The sequence below is a fragment of the Lottia gigantea genome (genome assembly GCF_000327385.1).
Source record: "Lottia gigantea unplaced genomic scaffold LOTGIsca_10, whole genome shotgun sequence".
NCBI classification, from domain to species: Eukaryota; Metazoa; Mollusca; class Gastropoda; family Lottiidae; genus Lottia; species Lottia gigantea.
In genome coordinates this window covers 3,874,664-3,902,486 of record NW_008706747.1, presented here as the reverse complement: position 1 = coordinate 3,902,486, position 27,823 = coordinate 3,874,664, and the positions used below count along the sequence as shown (strand labels likewise).

The following is a 27,823-nucleotide window of genomic DNA, read 5'->3' as shown; positions in this document are numbered from 1 at the left end:
TAGTCCAAAAGTACAAAAAAAGTCGAAAGGAGTGTAAAGTGGCGAGTGCATGTCGTTTTGACATTTTAGTTTTGTGTATTCAGTTTTCAGCATCTTATGTTGTTGTACTAGTAAACATTGTATTTACCTGCTAGTCAGTAAGATACCGTATGTAACCTAATTTCTACATCGGTGTGTCAGTTGTAGTTCCAAGACCAACAGCCTGGATTTTAGGGTTTATTTCACTGAGGTAATAACCTTGTGATATACATCTATGGGTTTATTATAGAGTCTTTATTATTACCTCTATATGGTTAATTTGTGGAAGGGAAGTAACTCTGATGAGATTGTTGTCGCTAGGAGTTGTCCCCCTTTCTTCCCATAGCACACGTGAAAACAAACCAAGCTGCCACACTGAACTGTCGTAGCCCTGATTTCTTTTCATAAATTGTCCTACATATATTCCACCTCTATGACGCCGATAAAAATTTCATCATCAAGTAGTTTAGACGTCTGGTTCAAAAGTGTCTGTGATTCGAAATGGCATTTTTTAAAGACATAACAGTTGATCTGAAAACCCCAAATGCCATTGCCATTGTTCAATGGGTTGAAAAAAATGGTGACATTTGATGATACGTTCATACACCGAATTGCATACTGAAGTGTAACATATGTTTTAACGGGAAAAAACATATGTTTGAGTTTACGTTGATAGGCCAGTGTTAAATTTCTGGATGACAAGGCCATCTAGCCGAAATTTGAATACCGATACTACTGTAGTGGCAGTAGATAGGAGTAGGACCTACCCCGAATGACGGCGTGTCTCATCGTGTGTGAAAACCACGTGGAGTGAAAACTGTAATCTTAATCACAATCTTGCTGGTTTTCCTCATTTGTCGACAGAATTTTAATTCAGTGACAGTTTTCAAAATGGCTTCTCCAAAACTAAAAGCTAAGGGATCTTATGATATTGTGCATGAAAATGAAGCCATGAACGATGGCCCAAAAGCAGTGGAAAATAAGCAAGAGAAAATCGTGTTGAAACCTAAAATAACTCTTCTGAATGGAATAACTGTAATTGTTGGGAGCATCATTGGATCTGGAATTTTTGTGAGTCCCAAAGGAGTTATTGGAAATTGTGGCAGTGTGGGTCTGTCTTTGATAATTTGGCTGCTCTGCGGATTGTATTCCATGGTTGGTGCTTACTGTTATTCCGAACTTGGAACTTCCATTGTCAAGTCTGGAGCAGATTATGCTTACATTTTCGTAACTTTCGGACCATTTCTGGCGTTTTTACGAATCTGGGTAGAATGTGTGGTCGTACGCCCCTGCACCCTAGCGATTGTGGCCCTGACATTTGCGTATTATGTGATTGAGCCGTTGTTTCCAGACTGTGCCCAACCAGATGATGCTGTTCGACTTCTCGCTGCTTTGTGCATCAGTAAGTTTATATATAGGGAGGGAATTGGAATGGTCATGTATACAGGTCTTTGACTACCTTTTCACCTTTTAGGGCAGGGGATGTTGGTGGGCTTTTATTTCCAAAACTAGCTGTCCTGATGAGGATTGTGTATCTGAAACAGGTGGCAGCAGTTTGAGATTAGTTTAAGTCAGTGATAAGAACCAAATTAAATTGGTGACCTCTTTTTTCATCATCTTAACCTTATATTAACAGAACCTTAATTATGATCCTGGATTTCATCACCTTTTTGGTCACAATCACGTGCGAACATAATTTGATCTTAAACAAACAGGAATAATATCTACCTCTCTTTCCGCTTGGCCTTTGGTGAACCTCATATCTAAATTAGAGACCCAATATTTAATCCCCCTTATCTATGATGGTTGGTTTGCAGTGTCTTACTTGCCCTATCGAACCTTACTGTACTCTACCATGCTGTGGACCAGTGTGCTATTCTGATCATACTGTGCGGTTAGGTTGTAACATTGCTGTTAAGTAATGTTACAAAACCACGGGCACAGGCATGCAGTTAGTTTGCTTTGGGGTTATGTATGGCTTAGTACTATGCTATGCTATGTGTGATATGATGTAGGACAGAACTCTCTAATCTGCTATGAGGTCATACTGCAGCTGTGCTGTGCTAAAATGGAGAAGGTTAAGCTTAAGAAGCTATGCTGTATTGTACCATGCCTATACCTTGAACTCCAGTAGACTATTCTGTTGTACCGGTACTATGTGCTTCGCTATCTGCTAAATGCTATTCCTTTTACTACTGTGGCAAACCATTCACTCATAAGCTTCTCTACTTATAAGTTATCTCTTTACAAACTAAGTAACTGTACACCTCTAAACCTCTTGATGTATAATTGCTTTGAAACCTTAATCCCTTTTTCTGAATAGGGGTCAATTTTGATAAATGCTGTTCCAACTTAGAGGATATTTAGACATTTTTTAGATGATTTCTGTATCCTGACCTTCCTTGAAGAAAATCTGATAACTTTAAGATCTGATATGATTTAAAAGAAATATGGAATCGTAGGGACACTTCTTGTATGAGTACTTTATGTTTTTTTCTTGGAATCCTCTCTCAAAATAAAATCTGATGAAATCTGTCAAACTGAAGATATTAGTAAGAAAATAATGAGAATATGATGAAATTCAATTTACAGTAAATCTTACGATTTCATCATCGCTTAATCCCTCGTTATAGCGAGACAAAATACTACTTGATCTTTATAACCAATCAAAATTGATCTGGTCTTATATTGACGAGTTGATAACCAATGAAATTGATCCTCTCTTAGATTGTGTTGATAACCAATTAAAATTGATCTCTCTTGGAATAGCAAATAAAATTGATTTGCTTTTAGATTGGGGAGTTTTTTTTTAGGAATAGGAATATTACAAAATGTATTTTCAACAAATCTTGCTTTAAATAAAATGGAAACAGACTATTCCAGTGACCTGTAGGGATTTCTTTGTGCCCTCCCACACAACAGTCCCCACAATTACACACATTAATTAGTATAAATGTGAGATATCCTTCCAACTTTTCAATAACATGTTGACCAGGCACGTCAAGGGACAGGTTCTCTCTTGACCCCCACCCCCTAACACTGTAACACAACAACAAAAGTCTTCAAAGTTTTCATAATTTGTTCTAAACAAGCTGTCCAGACATGTCTATCCATTGGATCCCTAGGGACAAGTTACATTGCCTTATTCTCCTCTCTTGACTCCCGTACGCCTAACATCAAAAGTCTTACTTATCATAATTTGTTCAAAACAAGCTGTCCAGACATGTCTATCCATTGGACCCCTAGGGACAAGTTACATTGCTTTAAATTTAATCGGAAGTACTCTGGATAATGTCTGAGTGTAATGGCTGATTAAAATCTGTCCACTGTGAGTTAAAATCAATCATTATTAGCTAGTATTGCTGAGAATTCCACTTTAATAACATTAACAATGACACTTAGAGGTCAAGTTCACGTCCTGAAGGTCATTAGGTAACGCTTACTGTCAGTTGACTACAGAAAGATTTACTAGTACTTTGGGAAGTACTGTTTATTGTTAAACATTAGTACAATGGGAGCCTGTGACTTTTGGGTTCTTCGTGTTAATGGGGAATTATTCAGATTTTGTATATGAAATTTAAGATATAACTATTACATGCTTAGTTAAATAGACTTATTTCATGAACATAATATAAGACCTTGGAGGTTTCTATTCAATTCTTTAGTCAAGTTTTGATGGGGAAACTTTTTATAGGTCATTCTTGTCCAGGACACACATTTATACACACTGCACATTTTTGCTTACATGCTTTTAAATACAAAAGTCATTTAGACATTTGAAACAGACTTTGAAATACACCCAGTTTGTTTATTGGATTACGGCAGATCTCGTCTTTAGTAAACACACACACACTCTTGTGTTTTTAGCAGCAAACGACACACTTTTAAACACAATGGCGATGTAATCTTTTAGACATATGAAACACTTTAAAATACAATAAGCACACTCAATTTAAATTGAGTTTATTTATGTAAGGAGCAAACTCTTCAAATTGTCAGAATGTCATCTTGAAGGTCAAGAGATGATAACTTCAAAAAAAAACTTTAATACCTCTGAAGAAGAAACACTCTGCATTGTATAAATTTGAATTAATGAAAATGTTCATGAATAATTCAGTGCAAGAAGGAGAGTGTCATCAGGTGTCTGTACGTCTCTTGTAACTAGACCCTCAAAAGAACCCTCCCCCTTCCTAAGTGAGGTTTTGTGAGACCATGACCCTCCAGAAAGAAGCTGGCCCAGCATTGCCCACCCCTCCCCCACTTTGAATCCTTTTATTGTTGTACATAAAGAAAGAATTGCCTTTGAGCAGCCCCCCTTGGCTAGACTGAGCCCCCTCACCCAACTTGAATCTTAATTTTTTTGTTTTATATTTTCAGTGGTGCTAACGTTCGTCAATGCATACGATGTAAAACTTTCAACTAGAGTTCAAGATGTCTTTACCTACGCCAAGGTGTTAGCTTTAATATTAATCATATTGACAGGATTCGTTCAGCTTGGTCGAGGTTAGTACACAATTTAATCAAACATTATGATAAGGGTTTGGAACATTGTTACCTTAGGGTTTGCCAATAATTCATGATTTACTACAAACATCAGTTTTTGGGGTTTGGGAATAATTCATGATTTACTTCAAACATCATTGTTGGGGGGTTTGGAATATTTTATGATTTACTACAAACATCATTATTTGAGGTTTATTTATCCCTTTTGACTTTTGCAAGATTTGAGAAAATAACTTTTAGGGTTCGACTGTACTTAAATGATTTACTACAGACATCATATAGTTTAATTTCTTATAATTTGAACACTATAACTAAATTACTTATTACAAACATCACTTTAATGATTTATATCTTATATTTCAGGGCAATATGAAGCTTTCCTCAACCCATTTGAACATACAGAACCCAATATTGGTAAAATATCACTGGCGTTCTACTCTGGACTGTTTGCTTACAATGGATGGTAAGTTTTGATTTTGTGTTTGATACTAACTTTAAAAAATTCCCAAGGAATACAAGTTCTAACAATGAATTAATATTTCTTAAAACTTTATTGTGTAGGATTTGAACCCATAGCGCTGTTATGATATCAAGTTGTATTTAGTAGAATAAAGTTTATATTGTTTGCAGTGTTTAAAGAACTCTCTTATTGTGCCTAGTTATACTAATGTTCAGGATTTGAACCTGATGGCGCTGTTATAATATCAATTTGTGTTAGGTAGAAACTATACGAGTTTCTATAGCTTTATGTGTTAAGTTATACTAATGTTCAGGATTTGTTAGTTAATAGAAACTGGAAGAGTATGTACAGCTCTCTTCAGATTCTAATTTATTGAGTAGAAACTGTAAGAGTTAATACAAGACAATTGTTATCTCGGCTAACGACACCCAATTATAACCTTTTCTTTGTTGTTTATCAGGATTTGAACTTGTAGCGCTGTTATCCCTATTGTGAGTAGATTGATATACAAACATTAGAAGACAAGTGGCTACTGATATAGGGTCCTTGAAAACAGACAGCTGTCAAAATACACGCCTTTACTGTGATCAAAATATTCAGTCATTTGAAAAATTGGCTGAATTTTAAGGGACAAATTTGAATTTTTGTATTCAGCTGATTTCGTTAAAATTATAAAGAAGTTTTCAATTAGCCAACCTAGAGGGTATAATGAATTGAATGGAGTCTTTGTCCTACTTTTCTGTAGATAATTAGTCAAGGCGATGCAATGCTAATGTTCTATAGAAATAAAATGTACTTTTCTGCACCCAATTATGACAGGCAAATCTATGCAGTGTGCAATTAGGGAAAATTTGCCAGGACAACAGCTATTTTCCTGACTTCCATCCATCTTAGGGTTTTAAACGTGTGTCACCTGTTGCACACAGGGCCTCGGTTTAATGTCCCATCCTAACAACTAGATGGTTTTTCATGTCAGTCCATCCGACCTGCATCACTGACAAGGGGATACCGGGTTGAAAAATCCAAAGATATTATCTCAACCTATGCTAGGATTGTACCCTGAACCTTCAGATCTAACTCTAACTTACTAAGCCACCGTGGCTCCTCAAGAAAGGTTGATAATTTGTGGAGGGTTAGTGATAATGTAACATGCAGTAGATAATGTAAAGTAGATTAGATTATTGTATTTATTTATGGTTTCAAATGACCTGATTAATATATAGTATACTACTTTGTCATACAATGTTTCTGTTTTACACTGGACCTCAATCCACCTACTGTCAAAATATACTTGTTCTATTGACACAATGACATTGCTATTTTTAAAATTGTTTTATGTTTACTTCCCTGCATTTCATTCAAAATTTAATGAAATAAAATAGAGTTTTACGAAATAATGCATTGCAGTAGGTTATAAGGGAAATATTATAAGGAATGTATCACTCTTTGTCAAGCTTTGTAAATACTATGCAAATAGGATCAGTGTGCAATGAGGTCCATTGTCAGTTACCAGCACTTTAAGCTATACTAAAACGATGCAAAGACGTAATGCACATCAACATTAGCTGATGTGCCTTGGCTATTCAGGTGTTACTGGCAGAAAGCTGTCTTCATTAGCCCATAAGGCTTGGCTATTCAGGTGTTACTGGCAGAAAGCTGTCTTCATTAGCCCATAAGGCTTGGCTATTCAGGTGTTACTGGCAGAAAGCTGTCTTCATTAGCCCATAAGGCTTGGCTATTCAGGTGTTACTGGCAGAAAGCTGTCTTCATTAGCCCATAAGGCTTGGCTATTCAGGTGTTACTGGCAGAAAGCTGTCTTCATTAGTCCATAAAACTTGGCTATGCAGGTGTTTCTGGCAGAAAGCTGTCTTCATTAGTCCATAAGACTGGGCTAATTGGGTGTTACTGGCAAAAAGCTGTCTTCATTAGCCAAAGTAGGACGTGAGACTCCATTCTTTTGAAATACAGTCAAATTAACTGTTTGGTGGGTCAATAATCGAGAAGTAATGTTTATGATAATAATATGCAAGTCACAGTAACTGGGTGGACTTTGTTCCTACACTATGATTTTTTTTTAAGTTTTAGATTTATGATTTTAATTATATCTGTTGGACTTTGATAGTCTAGCGCCAAAGGTTCAAATCTGCTAATGATTTTTATCAAGATTTGGCCGAATGTCTATAATCTACTGAAAAAATTACTATTTGAAACACCTTGATTGTTCACAATCTTTTAACTAAATCTCTAAATCTCTGTCTCATGTCTGACTGGGGATACAATATGGCTGGTGAGGGGTTCCTGTGAGCCGTGACCATTGAATTTTAATAAACATGATTTTAGTGTTCTAGCCATCTGATTGATCAATCACTAAAATTGATTTTAGATTTAGTTTTATTATCCAATCAGATTACTGTATTTCTTCAAATCCCGAAAATCAGGATTTTAGATTAGTTCAGTTTATGAGAATAAGGTATCCTGGTCCACAAGAAAAATAATTCTGTAATTTTGGTCTTTTTACTTTCAGGAATTACCTGAATTTTGTTATTGAAGAATTGAAGGACCCTTACAAGTAAGTTGGGATTTTTGTGTGCAAATATGGGTTTGTTCCATCATTGTCAAGGAAAATACCGTATTAATGGGCAACAGGAAACACATGTAAAAGATGTATTGCTTTCTGAGCAATGAGGAATAGACTTTGTTAGACATTCATTGTGTCATAAAGAAAGAGCAGTCTTAAGAAATTGATTTACAATTAATTTCAGCTATCTGTATTACTTTTCAGAATTAATATATGACCCCCATCCATTTGTAGGAAGATCCATTGTTCTTTGAATTCTGTGAACTGTTTTGAAGCGCAGGTAAATGGTGAAGGCTTGTGAAGCAATGAAAGAATTCCAAAATTATGTTGTTTTTTTTCATTCAAACTTGATATTTTTTTGCAGGAATTTACCAAAAGCTATTTGGATCTCTATCACCTTGGTAACTGTTATATATGTATTAACCAACATCGCATATTTCACCACAGTCGAGAGGAAAGAAATCCTAGGAGGCGCTGCAGTCGCTGTCGTAAGTATTTTTCAACATGGTTTCCCCCCTGTCAGTGATGTGGGTCGGAGGGATTGACAGAAAAAGCATCTTCAGTTGATAAGACAAAAGACTGAGGCCCTGTGTGCTACAGGCTGTGCACACTAAAAATCAGTCAACAGAATGCTGATTTCCATGTACACTCTCCCTCATTGCACACTGCATGGCATTGCTCATATTCACTTACCCAATCTGGAGAAAAACAGTAATCTGTAAATCTCTATTCCTTTTCATACCATTTTTTTGTTACTTTCAGATGTTTTCTAAACGTTTGTATACAGTTATGTGGTGGATTATGCCTGTGTTCGTCGCGCTCTCCACTTTTGGAGGTGTGAATGGTATTCTCTTTACAACCGCTCGGTAAGTTGGCTTGAAATTTTGAAATTTGACATGTGTTTAAGATACATAAACCATCATCAAGACAAATGAAGGTCTGAAGTTTTAATGTTTAAAAACATGAGTTACTGGGAATTTAGCAACTTGAAATTCTACTGATAGTGTCTGTAATTGAAATCATGGTCAAAGGGAGATAACTCCAATTTGTGTAGGTAAAATTCAGACCAAAGCAACATACAGACCTTGTCACCTATTATAAAAAAAAGTTTGAGCTTATGCGAATTAATTAGAATTTAGTAATTTTAAATGAGACTGGCAGTAAATTGTGGGGCATGGTCAAAGAAAGATAACTCCAATTTGTGAAAAGCAAAATCCAGACCACATATAATTAGTTGATTATTATTTTGCAGTTTATTCTATGTTGGTGGAAGAGAAGGTCACATGCCACAAGTTTTAAGTATGGTATCTATACAGAGGTTAACTCCTATGCCTGCAGTCATGTTTATGGTAAGATCCTTGTTTTAAAAATCAATTTTCAAATTGCAGGCAGAAATTGTAAAGCTGGCCTGATGAGGATTGCGTATCCAAAACAATGACATGTGTACTGTGGCATATTCTTATTTTCGAATTAAATCTTTTGTTAAGTGAGTTCTCATACCAAGCTCATACTAGCTGTCCTGATGAGGATTGTGTATCTGAAACACATATAAGCAGTATGAGATGAGCTCTAGACAATTAGCTAAAATTAAGTCCTATATCCATGTCCTGATGAGGATTGTTATCTAAAACGTGTCAATATCTCAAGGAAAGCTCTAGTCAATTAGTACTGCAATACCATTTTCACTGTGTTTTAATGGTTTTTATGACCAACTAATTAATGAATTTTGTTTCTAATTTTAGGGATTTTTATCGATGTTATATCTCTTTTCCTCTGATATTTATGCGTTGATTAATTATGTTGGTTTCGCTACGTGGTTATCTATAGGAGGTTCTATTGTAGCCTTGCTGGTTTTACGTAAAACACAGCCCAATATAGACAGACCTATTAAGGTAAGGCTTACAAACTTACTTCCCCTTGCATTCAAAATTCAGGTTGGATGTGGACTCACTCCACTAATTCATTTGCCATCTCTTCCCATGTTAAAACACGAAATTCAACCTTCTACAACTTTTTCCAGAAATCTCGTTGAAAGCTTTCCAACATGTCGAATGAAAGCCTGACCAATTCTCAATGTCTCCTAAAAAATTCATTATATGATGACCATGAAAATTTTGAGCTACTAAAATTGAAAGTAGACTACTACCGGTTATACTCATCCGCTAGAGTTTGGCACTTCACAAAACGACTATTTTTAGAATTAGCCTTCCGCCTTTAAGTCTCTCATTATCTCACCAAATCTGAAAGATAATGCAATTTCAGACATCAAATTCCAAATCTAGACCAAATTTTACCCAAAAATAGGCAGGCAAAAACCCCAAAAGGGAGAGAGAAAGAAGATTTCTAAAAATAGCCTGGACTACATTCCTATACAATCATTTGCATAAAATGTTTTAGTGGAGTGAGTCCATGTCACATGACAACAAGGGCAAGCCACTCTATGACTAAAAGGGAAGTAACTCTTGATCGGAAGAGACTAATTCAGACCACAATATCACAGTAACAGATGATAAAAAAGACAAAAGGCTGAGATATCCTATGACTGGCTAATCATCTAAAAATTGATTCTCATGAGTAACTATGAATCCTGTTTCTTAAACAATGTGCGGTTTTAAACTTGATAAGCTTTTTTTGTGTATTCTTTTAATTTGAATTTCCATTTGTTTTTTTTTCAGGTTCATCTATTCTGGCCTATATTATATACAATAGTTACTATATATTTAGTAGTTTTACCATTATACGCTAGTCCTTTTGAAACTGGTAAGTTATCTCCCTTATTCTCCTGCACCTGAATCCGGATGTCTCATCAAAATAGCCAAATTTGATTTATTAAGGAAACAAAACGTCTAGTCATTCTGAATGGGAAAATAAACCGAGGCCCCATGTACTACAGACTGTTCACGTTATAGATACTTCAACAGTTTGAAAACAATTAAGAAAGTGCTAGTATTGCTGTCTTGGCAAAATTTGCCTGTCTGCATTAGCCCACTCTGTGGCAGAAAAGTAAAATGTAAAACTCCATTCATTTAATTCATTCATCCATCCATTCATTCATTCATTCATTCATTCATTCATTCATTCATTCATTCATTCATCCATTCATTCATCCATTCATCCATTCATTCATCCATTCATTCATTCATCCATTCATTCATTCATTCATTCATCTGTTTATTTCAGGTATAGGCTGTGCTATCATTGCCACTGGAATTCCAGTTTATTTAATATTTGTAGCTTGGAAAGGTAAACCAAAATTTATTGACAGATATATGGGTATGTATTTTATTAACTCTCTGAAATATGTGGACTCTCTGAAGTATTTTGGACTATGTGGACTCTCTGAAATACTCTTGACTATGTGGACTCTCTAAAATACTCTTGACTATGTGAACTCTCTGAAATACTCCTGACTACGTAAACTTGCTGAAATACTCCTGACTATGTAAACTATTTGAAATACTCATGGCTATGTGAACTCTCTGAAATACTCTAAACTATGTAAACTCTTTGAAATACTCATGACTATGTGAACTCTCTGAAATACTCTAAACTATGTAAGCTCTTTGAAATACTCATGGCTATGTGAACTCTCTGAAATACTCTAAACTATGTAAACCCTCTGAAAAACTCTGAACTATGTGAACACTTTATTTTCCAGATTCCATGACTATATGGCTGCAAAGATTTTTAATGGTAGTACCAGAAGAGAAGAAAGAAGTATAAGCATGCCCTACCCTAGGGTGTTAGGAAATTACATCTCATTTCATAGTCAAAGATACCAAGACATTGGGGGGGGAAATAGATTGAAATAAAGACATCTGATTGGTCAGATTTAAATTCAGCCATAATGATTAACCAATCAAATTAATTGAATGTTAACATAAAGTAATCTGATTGGTCAATACAAGTTTATTTGAATACATCTGAAGTGATTGACCAATCAAATTACCAGGATAGCAACAAAGAGTAATCTGATTGGTCAATACTAAAAGCTTTAAATGTTATCTATAGTGATTGACCAATCAAATGAACTGAACATTAAGATAAAGCTATTTGATTGGTTAATACAACAGTATTTAAATTAACCTAGATTGATTAGCTAATCAGATAAAAGATTTCAACTTTCATTAGTTTTTTAAAATAATTTTTAACATAATTTCATTTGATGGTAATATGAAGGAAAAAAAATGGGGTAAGAATCTGATCGAATGCTAAGGACTATATTTAAAGAGAATTATTTTTGAAATCATGACATTTTTGCACAGAGATTGTAAATATTTCATTTGGCAAGGTTTGGGTTTACTTTATCACCAAATTTTGAAATTAAATTATGATTTATGATAAAAATAAAATTTATATAGTCAAGTCCAGCAAAGATATTTGTCCAATATCATGCAAGCAGTCCTTTCTATTTTAAGGTAGGATGGATAGTAACAGAAACTGTACTAGTAAGTCGTTGTATTATAGTAAGCATTTTTACTAAATTCACCTGTCAGTGAGGCAGGTAAGAGGGGCTGACATGGAAAAAACGTCTAGTCTTTCAGATGGGATGGGACAATAAACCGAGGCCTCTTGTGCTACAGGCACATTAAAGATTCCTTCAACAGTTGGAAATCAAAAAAGAGCAGGAAAATGCCGCTGTCCTGGCAAAATTTCCCTCATTGCACCCTGCATGGTGTTGCCTGTCTTCATTAACCCACATGGTGCAGAAAAGTAGAAAGTAAAACTCCATTTATTTTATTTCACTATTACTAAAAATAAAATGGACTGCTTGTGTTTTTTTTTTAATCAGACAAAGTTCAAAAATATTTTGGCTTAACTTTAGTAAGATCAGCTGTTTATTTTCTATTTTTTGTTGTTTTATTTTTGCCGTGTTATTAATGAAATGCATTTTAATTGAAAAACATGAAACATTTAAATAATTTATGCGCATGTCAAATTTGTGACATTTATTCAATTACCTATTGGCATGATTATTAGAATTATGCACAAAAGAAATTAAAAATTATGAATGCATTTTGACTTTAGAAATTTTAATTCAAAGATAAAAAGTTATTTTTGATGATTTCGTTTTAAAATGAATTTTATTTTTGGAAGCATTTTTCAACGCTTTGCATTTTGGTCAAAAATATTTTTAAAAAACTATTTGATGCTTCTGTTGTTAAGAATGTTGTAAATATATCATGCCATTTTGTTTGTCAATAGTTTTGAAATCCAGTTCGTGAATTAAATGACTTCAACATTGTTGTTTGTAAAGCCTGTAGTTGAGGGTAAGAGCTGAGATGATTTAATGGTCAGCGCTTACTTGCTAACCTCAAGCTCTTAGGTTCGATTTCAACATATGTAGAGATAGTAACTTCAGACTTTCACTATGCTTTTAAATTTCCCTCATTGCACACTGCATTAGGATTAATCCTTCTTCGTTAATTTACTAGTACAAATAGAAAAGTACGTAATAAATTTTTTATCATTTTTGTTGGGTTAAGGCAATTTGTTAATTGTTGTTTTTACAATTCAAGTTTTACTCTGGTAAACATTTTTAATGTTGAGAAGGACATAAATTATTTTACGTTTATTTTAACATCATTTACTAAGATAACAGGCATTGACTCATTGAAATATTTTTGTTTTGTTCATGGAAATTGTTTTATTTAAGATAATTGTCTAGATATTTTAATAGAGCTCTATTTCAGCTATCTGTATAGTTGTCTCAATATTAACTTTACCAGCAGATAGAGTTGTATTTCAGCTATCTGTATAGTTGTCTAAATATTTACTTTACCAGCAGATAGAGTTGTATTTCAGCTATCTGTATAGTTGTCTAAATATTTACTTTACCAGCAGATAGAGCTCTATTTCAGCTATCTGTATAGTTGTCTCAATATTTACTTTATCAGCTGATAGAGTTGTATTTCAGCTATCTGTATAGTTGTCTCAATATTAACTTTATCAGCTGATAGAGTTGTATTTCAGCTATCTGTATAGTTGTCTAAATATTTACTATATCAGCTGATAGAACTCAATTTCAGCTATCTGTATAGTTGTCTAAATATTAACTTTACCAGCAGATAGAGCTCTATTTCAGCTATCTGTATAGTTGTCTAAATATTTACTATATCAGCTGATAGAGCTCTATTTCAGCTATCTGTATAGTTGTCTCAATATTAACTTTACCAGCTCCATGTCAGCTATCTGTATAGTTGTCTAAATACTTACTTTGCAAAAAGGCACTTTTGGTAGTAAAACTGACTGTTAGGTTTTAATTCTAAGAAGTTTTAAGGGTAGCAGAATATTAGCTGTCAGCTGGTAAAAAAAATATTGTAAACGTAGTTATTCTTGAAACCTTATGTTGACATATTATCTAAGCTTTTAGATCTTCATAAAAACTGCCAAAATATATAATTCTAAGGTTATTTTTCCATTGGTTTCATGATATTTTGGCTGTTTTGGTTGTTAATTTGTGCTTATTGTTAGTATATCAGAATGGTTGTTTTGGATTCGGGTGCTTTTAGACGTAGCAAATTGTACATAAAATATTTTTCTCGCTTAGATTTACTTTAAAGGCAGCTCTTTTTAATGTTTACTGAATGTTGGATTTTAAGAAAAACTTCATTCAGCTAAAATAGGTTTTATTTAGATAGTGGTTCACTATTGTACTATTGTCTGTACAACAAGCATCACCTGTACTAGTTTCAGACATCACTCAACTCTTGGTTATATTCTAGAGAGTGATCCACTGTTGTATGGAAACACCAGATATCACCTAAGTCTGGTTTATATTGTAGAGAGTGGTTCACTGTTGTATGGAAACAACAGGCATCACCTAAGTCTGGTTTATATTCTAGAGAGTGGTCCACTGTTGTATTGAAACACGAGCCATCACCTAAATCTGGTTTATATTTTAGAGGGTTCTCCATTGAAATGTTTTGCCATGAATAATGTTTTATGTGTTCTATATCATTGTGAATAATTATAAGTTAATGTATTATATTTATGCTAATGATATGTACATATATTATGTTAATTAGGGGATAATTGTATGTATAGAGATAAATGTGTGTTGAGAATAAATTTTAATCATTAAAATATCTTTGTGCATAATTTTATTCCGTCTTCAGTAAATCTATGGTTACTTTGTGATATTACTTCATTATGGTTACTTCATTTGAGTTACTTAATTATGCTAACTTTATTGGAGTAACTTCTTTGTGGTAACTTGATTGTAGTAACCATATAACAGGTTACTTTAAGGTAGAAAGGATATTTGTGGCTACTGTAATGCAATTACTTTGTTTGTGGTTACGTGATTGCAGTAACTATAGTTGCAGTTACTTTATTGCAGTAACCATATTTGTGGTTACTTTAACAACATTTCTGGTTACCTTATTTGTAGTAGCTATTTTTGAAGTTATTTTTCTGCAGTTATCACATTTTGCAGTAGCCTTACCTGCAGTTACTCTATGTTGTAGTTACTTTTTTTTACAGTTACCCTTTTTTGCGGTTACCATATTTTCTAGTTTCCTTATCTGCAGTTATCCTATTTTGTAGTTAATTTATTACCCTAAATTTGCAGTTATCTAATCTTGTGGTTACTCTACCCTGCGGTTACCAAATTTAGCGGTTGCTTCATTTTACCACATCTTGAAGTAAATTTATTCCGCAGTTACCCCATCTTGCAGTAACTTTATTTTGCAGTAACCCCATCTTGCAGTAATCTTATAATGACGGTTACCCAATATGGTTACTTTATATAGCAGTTACCCCATTTAGCAGTTAATTTATTTTGTTGATTTTTTTAGCAGTTATTTTATTTATAAGTGACCTCATCTAGCCGTATCTTTATTTATCAATTACCCCATCTTGCCGTAACTTTATTTAGCAGTTGATTTTTTTAGCACTTAATTTGTTTAGCACTTTATTTATTTAGTGGTTAATTTATTTAGCAGTTATTTTATTTTGCAGTTAATTTATAAAGCAGTTACCCATTTTGCAGTTACTGTATTTAGCTGTTACCCCATCTTGCAGATACTTTATTTAGCTGTTATTTATGCAATTAGGAAACACCCCTTTTTATGCAATTAGGAAAACACCCCTTTTTTATGCAATTAGGAAACACCCCTTTTTATGCAATTAGGAAAACATCCCTTTTATGCAATAACACCCCTTTTTATGCAATTAGGAAAACACCCCTTTTTATGCAATTAGGAAAACACCCCTTTTTATTATGCAATTAGGAAAACACCTCATTTATTATGCAATTGGGAAAACACCCCTTTTATGCAATTAGGAAAACACCCCTTTTTATTATGCAATTAAGAAAAACATCTCATTTATGCAATTAGGAAAACACCCCTTTTTATGCAATTAGGAAAACACCCCTTTTTATGCAATTAGGAAAACACCCCTTTTTATTATGCAATTGGGAAAACACCCCTTTTATGCAATTAGGAAAACACCCCTTTTATGCAATTAGGAAAACACCTCATTTATTATGCAATTAGGAAAACACCCCTTTTATGCAATTAGGAAAACACCCCTTTTTATTATGCAATTAGGAAAACACCCCTTTTTATTATGCAATTAGCAAAAACACCCCTTTTTATTATGCAATTAGAAAAACATCCCGTTTATGCAATTAGGAAAAACACCAATTTTTATTATGCAATTAGGAAAAACACCCCCTTTTATGCAATTAGGAAAACACCCTTTTATTATGCAATTAGGAAAACACCCCGTTTATGCAATTAGGAAAACACCCCTTTTTATTATGCAATTAGGAAAACACCTCATTTATTATGCAATTAGGAAAACACCCTTTTATGCAATTAGGAAAAACACCCCTTTTTATTATGCAATTAGGAAAACACCTCATTTATTATGCAATTAGGAAAACACCCTTTTATGCAATTAGCAAAAACACCCCTTTTTATTATGCAATTAGAAAAACACCCCTTTTTATTATGCAATTAGGAAAAACATCCCGTTTATGCAATTAGGAAAACACCCCTTTTTATTATGCAATTAGGAAAACACCCCTTTTTATTATGCAATTAGCAAAAACACCCCTTATTATGCAATTAGGAAAACATCCCGTTTATGCAATTAGGAAAAACACCAATTTTTATTATGCAATTAGGAAAATCATCCCGTTTATGCAATTAGGAAAACACCCCGTTTATGCAATTAGGAAAACACCCCATTTAGCTGTTTAAAGGTTACTTTATTTTTTAGCTACCAGTTTCTAACTTGCCACGATAGAAGGTTACTATGACAGTGAGAGTAACCCCAGATGGTATGGTTACCATGATGGTATGTGTGACTTCACGTGGTAACTACGATGGTAAAAGTAACATCAAATGTTCCCATTTGTTAAACAGTTCAAAGGGAAGGAACTCTTATGCGGTTAAATAATAAGACAACAACAATATATTGTATTTATCAGATACAAAAAGCATGAAAACAAAACTACAAAAATATACAAATTATGACAAATAAAATCTGTTCTAATTTCTTCTGCGTAAGAGCTGCATTCTTTTCTTTAAATCACTGGTGATGTCCTATCAAAATGCAGGAGGGGTGAGGCAAAATTTACTTAGGGGGACACAGGCCTATTTGATTCAATAAATTATCTCTCACCACATTTTGAAAATGGTAATACAATTAATTGGACGAATATATCCCAATAAATTAGAACTTTGCAAATATACAAACAATAACCCAATTCCAACACAATCTAGAAGAAATCAACACAAAAAAATGCACCAAATTTAACAAAAAAAAGCTACTAAATATAACAACTTGCAAAATATACTAACAAAAAGCACTAAATTTTACCAAGAAATTAAAACACAACAAGCTGAATTTGCAAAATAGATACAAAGCAACAAATTGAGAGAAAATTACACTAACACAATCTAACATAATCATAAATTTTGGCAAAAAAATCATAAATTGAGAGATTCTTAAAATCGGAAAATTGCTACTTCATTCTAATGCTACGAATATACTAGAGGCAGTGTACATTGGGGTATATAATGACCCAGAGGACAGCTCGAAATTTTTGATACATAAGAGTTGTATCACTTTACAGTCTATTATGAACCTCATCTTATACCTTGACTGCAATAGTCACTATTCTTGTATCAAGTAATGTAATGATTTAATTGGATTGTACACCAGTAATAACAACTAATCAGAGTGTTTGACACACAGTCTGTAAACAATAAGCCATAATGTTTACAATCTTTCTGTCGAGGGTTTTGATTGGCTGTATTAGCTAGAGTAAAATCCAATCAAACCACTGCATTTACAAACTTCCATGATACAAGAAAGATGTCTATTGCAGGCAAGGAATAAGTAGGAAGTGCGTAATAGTTTGACATTGTGGAGAAAGGTACTTGTGTTTTCACTTCTTCTATTTTTTAATGTATCAATAATCCCACACCTGACAACCTACCTCGTCAAAATTGATTATCTGCAAAAAGTATATATGAATTATTAAACGATTATATCACTTTAAAATATAAGTTTTTGAGCATTGGCAATACGAATTAAATTCCGTTATTTACAAAAATATAAATTTGATACACGTAGCTTGAATAAAGTTCTATCCGCTCATAAAGAGACAAATAAATTTAGGCTTGTAACGACTTGTGATTTTATTTTTCAGTGAAACAGGGCCCAGCAGTTTAAAGAATTAAATTCCATTATTATAAAAAAATACAAATCTCAAAATTACTAAAAAACATTGGTATTTTATACCTTGAAAGATTCTTAACAAAAATCACTGGAATTGAACGAGGGTATTATGAGCTATTGATCCAAACCTTTGATCCAACAAGTCGGTTGTCTTATCTCTTAAAGAAATTGTAAAGAGTTTTTTTAAGGTATTTATGTGTTAACACCTCAAAGCAAAATGATCCATTTATGTGTAAACACCTCAAAGCAAAATGATCTATGTGTTTTTATTTTGTAACATCTCTTGATGAGCAAAAAAAATCACCAAATATTCTGAACATTTAACTATCTAAATCCCATTACCTAAATATTTTCATATAAATTTACAGTTCAAGGGGAATAACTGCTTTTTATAATTGATATGTTCTTCATAATTACATTAATACATTTAGTTTTACTCAAGAGGTCTCTCTCATGTCATCTTCATAATGTCAAGCTATTACAAACTAGTTATGAGCATACAATATATGATTTATCTCCCTTCTCAGATTTGAATGTAGCCAATCAAAAGTCTTGATAGAAAGTATAGAGATGGCAACTACAATGGCAGATGTGAATGGTCCTTACACGCAGCACAGCCATATTGTTCAGACTTTCAGTCGAGGGCTTCAATTGGCCGTATTTAAGTATTCAATCCAATAATTGCTGCATTTACAACGTTCCATAAGATAGTACCTAATGATGTCAAGGTATTAGACAGAGTTTATATTAGCTTGATATTGTGAAGATGATATAATGCTGTAAATTCATTTTGATTTCTTTTCTGCATACTTATCAGGGCCGTTTACAATCTATATAAAACATTGATATCCAATCATGAGCAGGAATTTCCAAGTTCAATTTACATGTAAGAAATACAAACAGGATTTCTGATCAAAGCAAAATTTATGACTGCAATTTCCTGTTTCAGAATCAACAATCAAATATGTGATCTAAAAGTCTATGGAATGTTAGATTAATTCGTAAGTAAAATTTGGAATCCTGGAATCTACACAATGGGGTTATTAGATTCTCGAAGAGTGCTGTAGTTCTGGAATCGCATGCGTTTGTAGATACGAGGAACGAAAATAGCAAACAGGACTCCCATGATGATTCCAAATAACAGGCATAGCACCACCCAATAACTGGCCACTGAAATCATAAAATACTTATTAGGTGTCTGGGGCTGATTATAGTAAGAATTGGCAGTGGTATCAGACTTTTCTGACCTAGAAGATTCAAACCTACTGCACCTTATCACCTAGCATTAAAAATTAGATGTCAAGAGTTGGAAGCTGAAACTGGGATGACTTCTGGAGGCACTGGCAGTGGCATTAGATTTTCTGACCTCGAGGATTCCAATCCACTGCACCTTATCACCTAGCTATTGTCTTCTAACATCAGTCTTTTCAATCAGACAATAAGCCTGATGTATTAGATCTTTACTGAAAACCTGCCAACTTAAAAAAACATTCTGTAGGGGTAGAGCTGTATCTTACCTCCAGAATTTCCACCACCCTTGCTGGGGGAGGGGGTAGTTGTAGGGGGGAAGGGGTACACACAATTCTGTTCATCAGTATTGTCTCCACACTCATCTATCTGGTTACATCGCCAGCTGGGTTGAAGACAGACTCCATTTTTACATAAATATTTACACACTGAAATAAGAAATCACAAATTTTAAGATTTGAAATTAAATTTAAATGTGGTAGAAAATCGAAAGACTGAAATAGGCATGGGTATGATGCAGACATGTTACACAGATGAAAACATTTGGATAAATATTCTGTCAAATATCTAAAAAACAGAAAAAGAAGTTTATGAAGATCTTAAAAATAGTTCAGAACCACACAGAAGATATCAGAAACACATTGGAAATGTGGACAAAACTTCAAGCAAATGATGTCAAGATTCCTACACCCTAAACTGATTGAGCAAATCCCATCCTCAAAAGATAGCACAGTTTCGACAAACAAAATTCTGACTGTTAGTGTTAGGGTGTATTGAGACGAGTCTCTATGAAAGCACTGGCCGAGGTCACAGAGCTGTTAGTGTTACAGGCTAGATTCAATGTCTGTTCTGAAGTTGACTAGTTATATCCCTTAATGAGCATTCAAGGTTGATTTAAAGCAGACAGACTTACCATAACGAGTGTAATTAAAGGTAAAGGAAGTGTTGGACGACCCACTCATATTATACATGATCAAGAGAGTATCGGTCCGTGACATAATCTGTGTTGAATTCTGGGAATTATTTGTCAGAAGTACCGGAGCTCGAATGGAACCACCATCGTGTATTGTCACTGAATTACTGAAACCAAAAAGTATCAGAATTTGTATTAAACATAGCATTTGATCGGTTATATATATATATGACCTAGAACATATGTAGCATATCAATCTCGTTAGATCATGGGTGGCAAGTAGCTTCCAGAAAAAAAATTTGAGATGTTGTTACTAAGAGTTTCATTCCATGTGACCTATTTCAGCCTGTGCCTCTATTGACATTTTTATCAAATAAAGTACTTAGTTTACCTCAAATTGTTTTTACTTGAAGAGTTCTTGACGACCAATTCAAAATTAATCACCGAAATATTCTTGATTTTTGGGTCGGCTGGTAGCTGGATTATCCAGACACAAACATCTGACATGTTGGTTGATTTGGGAGACTGGATAACTGAGCTTTCATTGGCGATAAATCCACCACAATCTGCAGAAAGGAAACATATATTCTTAATAACAATCTGTCAAGAATTCTTCCTTCATGAAAACTGTCAAACAGATAGACAATGTCAGGCCGAAAAAAATTGAACCTTGAACTTTGAACCTACCTAAAAATCTATAATTAGCTTGAAAACCTTGACCCACTTCAGCTGTCAGGTGAGTTGATGTCTGCTGGGAGTTGAAAATCAGTTGATAGTTATCCCCCTTGACTATGATGTCATTTGGTAGAGTATTTCCGGTGAATTTCTTGTTGATATTCCAGGCTTCCTGGAAACCGCTCATCAATTCCAAGGAATGGTTGTTAGGGAGATTGAATTTCTCAAAAGACATGTACAGCATTCGGGTATCGTTAACTGTTTCAGTGTCGGCCCACAGGCATTGGGCATTTACTGGGTAGACATTGGGCCATTTTGGACTGGTCAGAACTCCGCTTGGATGTTGAAGTTGTCCAATACATGCTGAAACACAAACGGAAATAATGGTTAACTGGAGAGTTTAGTTTTACATCCTAATTTTGTGATGATGTTTGTACTAATCTAGATGTACAGTGAACAAAGGGGAGAATTTTTCTAGGACAGCAGAAGGCTATTAGAAGGTATTATCTCAACCTATGGCAGGATCGAATCCCAGGCCCTCAAGTTAGCAAGAAAGTGTCCAACACACATTTGTCAATAATGCCCATGTGGAAATGTGGAGGGCATGTCAAGTATTAATTAAGCTGAAAATTTTAAATTTTTGAACAAGCCCTAGCCTACCGTCATTTTGAGTATAATCAGCCACAACAGAAGGCTCTGTACAATTTACACTACAATTATTGGTTGTTTCAAAAACTAACCTAAAATAAAACCAAAATTAAAAGTGAATTATCCATTTAACCCGGTTACCTAGCAGACGACATTAAAGAACGAGGTCATTCAACTTCTGTTTTGGCAAGGGAGAGAACTCTCTATGACTTACTTTTGATATAATTTGACAACTCTTTGTTCAGTTTGATGGATTTGCCAAATCTAATCAGGTCATTTCAACTTTTGCCCTGACAAGGGAGAGAACCCTAAATACAGAGAACATTATTATAGAAACTTACTGAATAATTTTTGAGGCTGAGATGTCTACGTTAGGTATAAAACTGACGTCTGTCGGTCCGGTGAATTTGGCCAGTACGTTAGTTATATTAGATATACCGCTAATAGTCAGGGAGTCTTTCGCTCGCAGACTTATAGTCTTAAATTCAAGGGAGATAACTCCATCTGTAAAATAAAACAAAAAATTTTCATCATCTTCAAATCATTGATAAGGGTTGATAGCTGACACAAAAGCTGACATCAGAAGCACTGGCCAATGCACCAGAATTCGAAGCCATGGAAAATTACCGCCAAGCAGACACCAAAGCAACTCATTCCATGGAATTCTTACCTTTATTATGAGGAGAAATTGTCCACTGACATTGAGTCTGGTTAACAGCTAATGATGAAAGAGAGTAACTTCCCTTGTTTTCACTGGTAACTACATTACAACCTGGTTGCAAAAACAAAAGAAAAACTTTTGGAAGTCATTTTAATGAGATTTTGATGTGTATCGGGGAAATGGTAGCATCGATAGCACCATTCCGATTTTCAATCAGACGTCACTGGTTCTTCCAGTTTTCCAGAAAAACTACTAGTAAAACAAATAATTTCACCATTATTATGTATTTGTCCAAATACGATTTAAACGAATTTCAAAATAGGATGTTTTTAGTCATATATTTGAAGAGGCGTATACCATTCAGATACTTTTGTGACCTTAGCAACATCTCCAATCAATTGATGCCATAAACAGCTGATTCTAATTGAAGACATTTCAAAAACTTACTATCAATAACACTGATAAATGAACCAGGCACGGATTCTGTCGTGAAATTTCTTGCTACAATCAGTAAATTACTGCCAGGGGAGGTAACTGGGTAGAAACTTGATTTTGAGCTGAAAAATTACAAAAAATATTGAGTTGTTAATCTTTTACCCTTTAGACTTGTTTACTGCTATATTTCCATTAAGAGACAACAGTTTTTATGGATATAGACTTCTATTTATTATTGAACACAACTTTCCATAAAAAACTGTTGTCTCTTAATGTGCTGTGATACTTTTAAATGTCTTACAAGGATTGCTATATTTCCTATAACCCTTTCCATCCTCTAGGTTGACTTACTGCTGTCTTTACTGTATCTCCTTTATATTACATCCAATGGCTCAAAATTAGCTTACTCTTTTATTGATATATTCTTTTACACCCTCTTGCATGGCTAATATCAATATTATTCTTGCTTTCAAGAGAAAAGTTCAACCAGGTATAAATGCAAGTTTTAGGATATTGACAAAGTGATGTCAAAGAAAATTGGAAATTTTAGCAAATTTTACCTGAAAGTTGTGATTAGTTGGGAATCTGGAAGAAATCCATCATAAAACTCAATAAATCCTGAAATATCAGTCTGGGTTAGATTGACTTCTACCTGGAATGAATGAATGAAAAAATGAATGAATGAAAAAATGAATGAATGAATGAATGAATGAATAATGAATGAATGAATGAAAAAATGAATGAATGAATGAAAAAATGAATGAATGAAAAAATGAATGAATGAAAAAATGAATGGATATATCACTCTACAATTGATGTATTGAGCACTATTTTAATAGTGAGAATTAAAAATATAAAACAATACAGAACAATAATCTGATCTTAAAACAAAAGATAAAAATATTATCCCTTGTCAAAAATAAACCCCAGAAATTATCAGATCCTGCTGTCATAGGATCCATTAGTGTCACTAAATCTGAGGTCAGGGTCATAAACCATCAAGGTCGTGTAATTAACACAATTATTGTTAATTATGACACAAGGAAGATAACGATCACAGAAAAAATAATACATTATTTTACAATATGGGTTGAAGGACTGACATATCACACCAAATATGGTTTATGGGATCATTTTTGACACCCAAAAGATAAAGATGGTAGAAAAAATAATGGACTTTTGCACAATATGAGTTGAAAATTTGACATTTTTCACCAATGGATGGTCGTCTGCTAGGACGTGAGTTTGGATTCCTGTTAAGCCAGCGGTGGAGCCAAACGGGGGACAGAGGGGGCAATCGCCCCTCCTCGCAGCCCCGAAAGCAAGTTTTTCGTGCAAAAGTCTCATAACTAAATTAGAAATTTGGGCAATCTCAGGTATTTCGCCCCCTCTCAGACGTAAACCTGGCTCCACCACTGCGTTAAGCTAAGAAAAATTCTGAAGTTATGCCATGGTCAATGCTTCCAAGAATTGTTCCCATTTTCTTGTTCACCATATTTATACTGTTTGTGTATGACATTTCGTGGTCTACAAGCTTGACTTTAGAAGTGGAATTAATAAAATAAAAACTTAAACGCTAAGATAAGGAAGTCAAAAGTTTGATAAATGAGATTAAAGTTTCAACTTTTTCTACAAAAATTTGTATCATTTATTGACAAAGAGATAACGGTTTGTTTACATTAAAGTTTATTGTAGATCTATGTCAACAAAAAATATTTCAATGTAAACAAAGTGTTGACAAGGTTGTTTACAAGTGTTGACATACTAATCCTGATACTTATCACTTAATTTCTATCAAAGTTTATGATTTTTAGATTGTGATAAAAACATTTTTGATTCCATTCTGATATTTTGGAAACTTGTGTCATATTTCTATAGATATCTAAATTTCAATTAAAAATTGGAAAAAAACTTTCAAATGACACAAAATTTTAAAACATAATTCCTGATTTTAATCAAAAAATTTGAAATAACATTTGATATAATCAGGTTTCCTTTGGAGCTAAAAAGAATTTTTTTTTTCTGACCAAAATTTTACATTTTCACCCTGGACAAATTTGATGGCCAAATAAACATTGAAATTTTAAATGCAACCAAACATGCCATCAGAATATTTGTTAAAACATGTTTTTATTGTATAATCATCTTGAAGTGGATAATCCAATCCAAATTTTAAAGAACACAATTATGTAAGAATTTAATCTTTATAAGGGTATAAACCAATTTACCAATATAATATAAACCAAGGTATTTAACAACCAGAATATCTACCTGATTATGACAGTAAATATTGACATTGGCAGTTATTTCTATATTTTTAATCTATTCTCTAGATTTTTAATGTTTTAGTTAAATTCTGATCTTTATAATCTTGAAGTAGATAATCCAATTAGGATTAATGAACACATTATTTATATGTTTATGTCACTTCCTGCCACTTATAAATTGTTTGTGACATTAAATATTGAAATTGGCACACTTAAGTTTATTTATAAGTTTTTAATCTATTCTTAAACATTTCATAAAGGTTATCAAAAACCTACAAGTATAATCCACATAACTTTAAATGGTGTTTATCAGTTTAGGTCATTGAATGGCAGTAAATAAATTAGAATTTTGACATTAAATATTGATATTGGCATACTTGAAGGTTTGATATTGGCATACTTGAAGGTTTGATATTGGCATACTTGAAGGTTGATACTGGCACACTACATACTTCAAGGTTTGATATTGGCATACTTGAAGGTTTGATATTGGCATACTTGAAGGTTTGATATTGGCATACTTGAAGGTTGATACTGGCACACTACATACTTCAAGGTTTGATATTGGCATACTTGAAGGTTTGATATTGGCATACTTGAAGGTTTGATATTGGCATACTTGAAGGTTTGATATTGGCATACTTGAAGGTTGATACTGGCACACTACATACTTCAAGGTTTGATATTGGCATACTTGAAGGTTTGATATTGGCATACTTGAAGGTTGATACTGGCACACTACATACTTCAAGGTTTGATATTGGCATACTTGAAGGTTTGATATTGGCATACTTGAAGGTTGATACTGGCACACTACATACTTCAAGGTTTGATATTGGCATACCTGAAGGTTTGATATTGGCATTCCTGAAGGTTTGATATTGGCATACTAAATAATATTTTCTAATCAATTAAAGTATGTATTCCAATGAGTAAATTTAGATCTGGGTTTAAATAACATACAGTTACTGTAGTGAAGGCAACTTTCATACTTTCAAAGCAAATCTTCAAGTGATAATTTTATTGTGAAAAGGAAATATTAATCTTATATGTCACTTGACTTAGTAGAGGCCTGATAGAACCCATGTTAGACCAAGATTTACATTTGCTATGACCCAATCTTACATTAGTATATCACTATAGGCATATTAGCCCTCAAGGTGAAAAGAAAACTGAAGAAAGCATGTTCAAGTGGAAATTTAAAAAAAAAACTCACTTAGCCTTCAAAGTGTACAAGATAAAAATAAAAATAAAAGATTGTTAACTTGAATTTTTTTTGGGGCTAGATAGAAACCAAGATTTACTTTTGACATCATCTTACATCTTTATAAGCATGTTTACCCTCCACATTGATAGATGCATGTTCAAGTGAAGCTTTTATGTTAAAAACACTCACATAGCCACTGCTGTGTCCAAGAAAGAAATCTAAAGACTGTTAACTTGAACACGTTTTCTACCTTAATCTAAACTGTAATCTCTTTTCAAAACTGTTTTAATGGACTCACATCTAAGATATTAGGTAATAAACTACCATTTCTGAACTGTAGTCTCTTTAATAGTAACCTTTTCTTAATGAGAATAGTTCGTTAGGTATCTATTGTTTACTTCTAATTAATGTAAAAAATTCTCAGTGTAAAATGTTACTCCAAATGTAGGGTTACATTACATCTGATTACTATTCATATAAAGGAGTAAGTTCGGGGCTTTCACCAAGCGATGACCATAAAACTTTATCATTAAGTAGTGTTCTGTGTTATAGAAGATACTCTCCTATAGAAGCACTGGCCTAGGTCACAAGAAGAGAACATACTTCTTTTAAATCAATTATCAATTTGAGTCATAAAGAATAAATTGAAATTGTACTATAATAAATATCCTTTGCTGCATGCAGTGTTCATTATGAGACCAAAACTGTTTTCCATTTAAAACAAATAATAATAATAATGATAAATCTTATTCTAATTAATATGTATTTTGATTAATTTTAATTTCTGCTCACAAAAGAAGGGGAATAAGTCGTACTAATTAGGGACCAAAACTATTTTTTGTTGAAAAATATCAAAAGAAAAATCCAATCATCTTAATCATTATTTTGATTAGTTTTAATTACTGTTTACAAATTAACAGGTTTAAGTTAGTAGCTCTCAACAAGGGGCCAAGTTTGTTAGATTATAAACAATATTAAAGAATTTCAAGTGTAAAACAAGGATAAATAGGGCTCACTAGGGAGCAGGGTAGGTGATTAACATAATCTAGATAATCCCTTTGATGTTTTAATCCCTTTAACTTTGATTTCAAACAGATTTTTATAATAATATTTTGATTTCAGGGTAAACAAATCAAACTTTTACCAAAATATTTTTAAATGGAAAACAAACCCCAGGAATTGATCATAATATTTGGATTCCAACCGGATTTAAAAGAAAATATCTTGAATTCAAAGCAAACAATTAAATTTCTATAAATATTGCGTGCAAATGAATCCAAAAATATGAGGAACAAGCTTGGACAAGAAGATAAAACTCCTAAATTTAACCATAATGATCTACAAAGCCATCAATAACTGTCTCTTTATTAACCCCCGTAACAAATAGAACCAGGATAACAAGGGTTAAACTAGCCTCATTAATATAAAATTTCATAACATGGCTTAACCCTCTACACTCCACTCATTTTTCATTTCAAAATACAAGATGGGCATCTTTAGCTTCAGAGTTTG

At 33.4% G+C, this 27,823-nt stretch overlaps 2 protein-coding genes across 2 annotated transcripts; one reads left to right on the top strand and one right to left on the bottom strand.

The window, feature by feature from the left end:
• The first annotated feature begins 375 nt into the window (after positions 1–375).
• LOTGIDRAFT_184960 (hypothetical protein) lies at positions 376–14,646 on the top strand. Its single transcript, XM_009046247.1, has 11 exons — positions 376–1,420; positions 4,396–4,521; positions 4,885–4,984; positions 7,506–7,550; positions 7,924–8,047; positions 8,322–8,425; positions 8,812–8,908; positions 9,302–9,451; positions 10,235–10,319; positions 10,740–10,832; positions 11,218–14,646. Exons 1-11 carry the CDS (start codon positions 910–912, stop codon positions 11,280–11,282), a joined length of 1,500 nt encoding a protein of 499 aa, XP_009044495.1. The 5' UTR covers positions 376–909; the 3' UTR covers positions 11,283–14,646.
• A 3,851-nt stretch (positions 14,647–18,497) lies between these two features.
• On the bottom strand, positions 18,498–25,969 carry LOTGIDRAFT_230036 (hypothetical protein; the record flags this gene model as incomplete). The annotated part of the gene is made up of 11 exons (XM_009046246.1): positions 18,498–19,427; positions 19,775–19,933; positions 20,419–20,585; positions 20,810–20,984; positions 21,106–21,456; positions 21,754–21,833; positions 22,083–22,245; positions 22,412–22,513; positions 22,850–22,959; positions 23,398–23,489; positions 25,949–25,969. The coding sequence occupies 11 exons, from the start codon at positions 25,967–25,969 to the stop codon at positions 19,285–19,287; spliced, it is 1,563 nt and encodes a 520-aa protein (XP_009044494.1). The 3' UTR covers positions 18,498–19,284.
• Between the last annotated feature and the right edge of the window lie 1,854 nt (positions 25,970–27,823).

What these genes read in the sequence shown, in the direction of transcription:
- LOTGIDRAFT_184960 (XM_009046247.1), top strand. Translation starts at nt 910, where the DNA reads ATGGCTTCTCCAAAACTAAAAGCTAAGGGATCTTATGATATTGTGCAT. An exon ending in TCTCGCTGCTTTGTGCATCA is followed by an intron (nt 1,421 to 4,395) that starts GTAAGTTTATAT and finishes TTATATTTTCAG; the next exon opens with TGGTGCTAACGTTCGTCAAT. An exon ending in ATATAGACAGACCTATTAAG is followed by an intron (nt 9,452 to 10,234) that starts GTAAGGCTTACA and finishes TTTTTTTTTCAG; the next exon opens with GTTCATCTATTCTGGCCTAT.